Source organism: Sinocyclocheilus anshuiensis, unplaced genomic scaffold (assembly GCF_001515605.1).
Source record: "Sinocyclocheilus anshuiensis isolate Anshui unplaced genomic scaffold, SAMN03320099.WGS_v1.1 scaffold162, whole genome shotgun sequence".
Lineage (NCBI taxonomy): Eukaryota > Metazoa > Chordata > Actinopteri > Cypriniformes > Cyprinidae > Sinocyclocheilus > Sinocyclocheilus anshuiensis.
In genome coordinates, this window is record NW_015542351.1 from 367134 (window position 1) to 373736 (window position 6603).

General features: G+C 35.0%; 1 protein-coding gene across 2 annotated transcripts in view; it reads left to right on the top strand.

The window, feature by feature from the left end:
• The window catches only part of LOC107691501 (lysophosphatidylcholine acyltransferase 1-like), a 33469-nt gene that overhangs the window by 22103 nt on the left and 4763 nt on the right, over nt 1-6603 (top strand). For both annotated transcript variants that reach the window (XM_016490118.1, XM_016490119.1), the window contains exons 7-11: nt 1574-1632; nt 2053-2087; nt 2359-2413; nt 2773-2855; nt 3035-3160. In XM_016490118.1, the coding sequence (XP_016345604.1) occupies nt 1574-1632; nt 2053-2087; nt 2359-2413; nt 2773-2855; nt 3035-3160 (358 nt within the window). The remainder of the gene's footprint in view (nt 1-1573; nt 1633-2052; nt 2088-2358; nt 2414-2772; nt 2856-3034; nt 3161-6603) is intronic.

Consider the following 6603-nt stretch of genomic DNA (forward strand, 5'->3'; position numbering starts at 1 on the left):
GCCTGTGTATTTTCTTTTGTCTGGGTATCTCACTTTTCTCTCTACAACCTTTAATACTGGAGCTCTCACTGTACCAAACAACATCAGCTGTGGTGGTGTGCAGCCAGATCGCGCTCCAAAACAACAACCAGGCCATAGACTGAGTTTGAATGTGTACGGACAGTTCTGGTGCTTTTTGTGTTCATTAATGTTTATAGGCAGGACCTAAAATTAACACTCGTCAAGTGCCAAATGTGAGGTTAAAATCAGCATTTGCATGTATATGAAACAATGAGACTCACCAGTTGACTGCTAACGTTTTTTAAATTAATTCTAGCAATGCCTGAGAACACAATGTGGTTTAATGCGGTTATCAAATTACTCAGACTGCGCTGTATAAATCTTTATAAAGACTGGGTTATAAATGTTTTGTCAACAAAAGAGAAGCATTTCAAAAGAGAAGTTTTCCTGTGGTTTTCTGCCAAAATAAATGTAAAGGAAGAATAACCATAAATATTAGTATTGTGATTGTACTGTTTTTGTATAAAATATAATTAAAAATAATAATTATTATTATGAAATACTTTAGTTCAATAGTATTATCGTGATATTTCTTTATTGATTTGAGTAATTAAAAACAATAAATAATAATAATAATAATAATAATAAAAAATTGCAATTAGATGTGTCTTCCCAATTTGTTCTGCTTGTGTTTTATTTATTTGTTTATTTATGAATCAATGAATGAATGAAATGATGTACAGTTTCATGCCGGTAAAAAATTTTTTTTTGCCAGTAAATTTTGTGATCAGATTTGAATTTGGGTCAGATTTTAAGCATATAGTGTCGTAATTACTTTCCATTTTCATTTTTTTATGGCTTCCATTCATATATTAATGACTAAGGACATCATAGTCCATAGGAAGATAACCAAGCTTTTGAAAAATTGAATTTTTAAAGATAAACTAATCAAACTTTATTGTATGGAAAGACAGAGGCGCTGCAGCTGTGTATGCAAAAACATGGTGCAATTAGCATTTATTTACAGTAGTTCTGCTCTGTCTTAAAAGTACAGGCACACTTGCACTCATGTAAACGCAAGCTGTAGTCACACACAGAAGACCTCATTGGTGAAATATGCAAATGAAGGATGGGTGATTTGTATATCGTTGCATTCGTTGACTTGCTCTGTTTGAAAGTTGGGTTGAATTTGTCAAAGGTGAGTGAGTTCAGTCTTAGTGGATGTATTGGCCAGTTTCTATTAGCAGCGTGTAATAAGGAGCTGTTTGTAAGCTGAAGGGCATCTCTCATCTCTCTACACCTTCCCAGAAGTGATGAGATCTGACTGGCACAGAGTGAGACTGAGGCTCAAAATATAGAGAAAAAGAAACTGCAGTTGCTTTCTTTACTCCGTTGGAGTTCTGATAACAGAATTTAAAGGGATAGTTCACACCCACAGTCAAGCCGAAGGCTCAAGTTTCAGCACCGGCTATAGTTTTAATGCCACACCTGGTCCTCAGAGTGGAATGAGGTCAAAGCACAAGTCCTCTCGTTCTCACTCATTTACCGTCCTTTTGTCCCTCCTTTCCTGCAGGTGCGTTCATCCCTGGAGTTCCCGTGCAGCCTGTGTTGTTGCGGTATCCTAATGAGATGGTAAGAATAAGCTCTACGCCCAAACAGGGAGTGTAGTGTCAATGTTGAGCCACCTGTACTTACTGTCTGCAGCTGTGCATTGTGTGCCTCCATTCATGAAGACTATGAATTTATTTTTTCACAGTCCATTTAAATGTTTTATACTTTTTTTATCCACTGTCAAAACATTTTTGTCTGTCTATTATGTCTTTGTTTCCTTCTCTCATGAATAATACAAGACCAGCAATCTCTTAGGGCACTTAGAGCCAAGGTTGTGCTTTCAGAGGAGCAAGGTCATGTTCAAGTGGTTAGGTCACATTTGGGGTTGTGTGTGTGCGGGATAGTTGGTTGTTTAGGTGGATACTGCCAGTATAACATGTGTTTTTGTTTGAGATGCCAAGCCTATTCATTGCCTTCTTTCTCTTCCCACTTCCTTGACAGGATACAATCTCATGGACATGGCAAGGGCCGGGAGCGTGAGTCTCTTGAGTTCCCTTAAAGGGATAGTAACCCAAAAATAAAAATTGTCATTATTTACTCACCTGCATGTCGTTCCAAACCTATATGCATTTCTTTCTTCTGCTGAACACAAAGATATTTTGAAGAATGATGGTAACCAAACGGTTTCAGTTCCCATTTACTTACATTGTTTTTTTTGGTCCATACATTGAAGAGGGGTGTAGATTAAGGGTCAAGATTTATGTGCTTGTATATATTTGTGAATTAAAATCCCATTATCTTTTTCAGCTTTAAGATTCTATGGCTCACATTATGTCAGCTACATAACTCCATAGAAATAGAGGTGAGAAATCACATTTTGGTATAAATATCATGTTATTTTAGTATTTTTTTTTTATATGCTATTTTAAATAATAATAATACTGTATGTATGTAAATAAATAAACAAATAAAGCTTTTAAAGGTTTTAGTCATTGTTCTTCATTTATAATTTTTTTTATTATTTAGCTAATTATTATTATTATTGATATCTGTTTTAATCTTGTTAATTTTAGTAATTAAAGTTATTTGCCAAGGCAACGTTTCAAATTTTCATCAGTTTTCCTCTAATTTTTAATATATTTAGTTTTAGTTAACAGTAACAACACTGGTAAATATGCATAAATCAGATTTGATGATGATGAAAATGTTCTGTATGTCCAGTATCTTCCTACTTACACCCCGTCAGAGGAGGAGAAGAAGGATCCAGCCCTGTTCGCCAGCAATGTAAGACACATCATGGCCAAGTGAGTGGATTTTAAAGACTTGACCAAGTGTTTTTGTTGTGACAGATTTTAACAACACTTTATTTCATACCGATCAAAATAAATTTGAGGCCTGTTTGTTTGGCTTTACATTTCTTCCTCTTACAAGGCCCAAGTGTCCTGTAATCAGTAATATAACATTGTGTGTGTTTTCTCCATAGGGCGCTTGGGTTGCCCATTATTGATTACTCCTTTGAGGACTGCCAGCTTGCTATGGCCAAAGGGCCTTTGCGTTTACCCAGACACACCTGTTTGCTGGAGTTTGCCAGACTGGTACGACGTTTGGGGTAAATAGAGCAGTAGTTTGAAGCATAATGTCTATGATGACGTATGCTACCATTCAAAAGTTTGGGGTCAGTAAGATTTTTATTTTTATTTTTAGGAAATTAATGTTTATTCACCAGGGATGGATTAAATTGATTGAAAGTGAGAGTAAAGACATTTATGATGTTAAAAAAAATCTGTTTCAAATAAATGCTGTTCTTTTAAACTTTCTATTCATTAAAGAATTCTGGAAAAAAATTGTATCACAGTTTCCACAAAAATATTAAGCAGCAAAAACTGTTTGTTTTTGTTTTTTTCTTGAGCACCAAATCAGCATACTATATATTTCTGAAGGATCAAGTGATCATGGAGTAATGATGCTGAAAATTCAGGAATAACATCACATATCACATGTATAAATATGTTAATTATATTTAGATATAAAACATTTTAAATGGTAATGATATTTCACAATAGTTATTGTATATTAATATATGCATATTATTATATTTTTGATTTATTTTTGATCAAATAAATGCAGCTTTGGTGAGCTTAAGAGACTTCTTTCAAAAAGATTACAAAATTGTACTGACCACAAACTTTTGAACTGTAATGTGTTATTCAGAGAATAAGTTTTTCATCTTCTGTTACAGAATTATTAAAATGTGTGTGGATCAGAATTTTAGTCCTTACAAAAGATATAGAGAGCAAAAAGAAGAGAAAGCAAGCAAAGCAGATGCAATACGAACAACCCAGTACCTTGCAAACACAACTTTGATAACACACTTTGTATCTGAGGATGTCCTGAGCTGGTGAGTGTCATTGATCAGACCAGGCTTCATTACAAGAACAACAGGAAGACAGTCAGTGGAAAGTTTTCCTGTGGTTTCTTTAAGTTAAAAAAGTTGCTTTAAGTCGCTCTGTCAGATTAGAGCTTGTTAGACCGAGTCAAGAGTTCTTGCCGTTTGTGTGTGCGGTGTGCTTCAGATGATCTCTGTGGCTTGGGCTTTGGGTAGTCTGTGGGTGTCTTGCAGACCAGCAGGCTGGGATGGTCTTTTGAAATAACAGCCTTGATCTCTCATTTTTTTAGGATGAAAGAATCGGTTCTCAGGTTTTTGTTGGGCAGCTGAATTACGTAGGTTATTACAGTGAAGGACAGTTTAGAAGGTCTCAGGGACACGAGGTGTTGGTTTGGTAATTTGGGTGAATCAGCCATCCAGCCAATCAATCTGTCAGCACCGCTCGCCTCTACATATCATAGTATTGATCTGTGATACTTCAGCAGAGCCACACCATAAAGAATCATTATGTTCAGTAGTATGAGCAGCGCTGATGAAAAATCAAACGCAGCCCTCTGCCTGCCAGCATAATGAGAGGAAGTTAAACATGGGCTTTGTTTGCTTTGGATTAGAAGCTGAGGATTGATTTTACACTGGTGCTGCAGCAGTGAGCTGGCTTGTACTGATGCTGTTCTTCTGGCAGTGAATATGGTGCCCTCTAGTGAATAGGATGAAGAAACACGGGCAACAAATGTTCGAAAAATGGCTTTCTGTGATTAAAGTCAAAATCAGAATTTATAACATTCAGTCAGCATCAAAGGTGTGGAAAAATAGCTTTGGCAAGTACAGTGCATAAAACCATTAATTGCCAGTTAATCTGTAACCTTTTTCCTTTTTTAAGGAGTGCAACATAATGCATATGGTTCTACACTTGATATTGTGACAACAGTCTGAAATTTTAAGTCTAACTTTATTATTATTATTATTATTATTATTATTATTATTTAATATTATTATATTTACAAATTTTTCCTTTTTTTTTTAAATCTGATGCAAGTAAAGTCAGCAAATAAAACCAGAGACATACACTACTTTAAAAGTTTGGATTCACTAAAAATAGTATTTTAAAGAAACTGACACTTATTTGCCTTTAAATTACAGTGATGATATGTACAGTAATACTCAAAAGTTTAGGGCCTGTTAGATTTTTTAAATATTTTTGAAAGAAGTTTCTCAAGCTTTGATCAATTAATTGTGATTAATGTTGTGAAATATTATTACAATTTAAAATAACTGTCTTTTATTTGGATTTATCTTATTTATTCCTTTGATGGTAAAGTTACATTTTCAGCAGTCATTACTCCAGTCTTCACTGTCACACGATCCTTCAGAAATCAGTAGGTATAATATACTGATTTGCTGCTCAAGAAACATTTATTATTATTATTATTATACATTTTGAAAACTGCTTAATGGTCTTACATCTATACAGACCTTATGCATTCTTATGAGGTCAGTTTAAGAGGTTCTGCAGAAGTTTTATCATATTTATCTGCAGTTTCCCGTGTTATTATTGGTCTGTAGGATGCTTCTTCAAACTGTTCCCACAGCAGCTCAACATCTCAAACTTGGATTCATCCATCTCTAATACTCTTTTTGTAGTCTTGTATCATCCAGGCTTTGTTCTTTGTGACCTTTTTTTTAGGATTCTTTGATGAATAGAAAGTAAAAAAAAAACAAAAAACAGCATTTATTTGAAATAGAAATCTTTTGTAATATTTCTTTACTGTCACTTTTGATCAATTTAATACATTATTGCTAAATAAAAGTATTAATTAATAACAATAAAAAACATTACAGACCCCAAACATTTAACTGATAGAGTATATGCAAAGATTTCTATTTCTATTCCCAAATATGATTTTCTTTAAACTCCTTCACAATGACATCTATACAGACGCTATGCATTCTTACGCAGTCAATATGTTAAGAGGTTCAGCTGAAGTTTTATCATATTTATCTTCAGTGTTTCCCGTGTTATTATTGGTCTGTAGGATGCTTCTTCAAACTGTTCCCACAGCAGCTCAACATCTCAAACTTGGATTCATCCATCTCCAGTACTCTTTTTGTAGTCTTATATCATCCAGTCTTTGTTCTTTGTGCCCTTCCTTTTTTTTTTTTGCCAGTGTCAGATGTGACTTTTTCTTTAAAAGTCGTAAAAGCCCAGCATCTCAGAGTCGTCTCTGCGCTGCTGGTGATGAAACCGCTGTTTAGTGTGTACTGTTCAATGCGGCTGCCAGCTGAGCTCCAGTCAGGGGTCTGTTTCTCAAACTAGAGACCCTGAAGTTCTCGTCCTCTTGTTATTCTGGGTCGTCCACTTCTCTCCCTGTGCTGCTTAGATTCAGTTTGCTTTCTTCTTTCAAGACAGTAGCTCATTGTACAACCTTCATCTCTCAAAATAACAATTCACTGAGTTTCTAGAGAAATGTCTTTTTGGAAACCTCTTGCAAGAAATGCAAGTGTACTCAATACTTTCGAAGAGATTACATTGTTACAGTTCATTAGACAACACAAGGATTTTTGAGTACTCACACAAGTATTCTTGACTGCCAAATTAGTATATTTTAATACAGGGCTGTCCAAACTCGGTCCTGGAGTGCCGGTGTCCTGCAGAGTTTAGCTCCAAC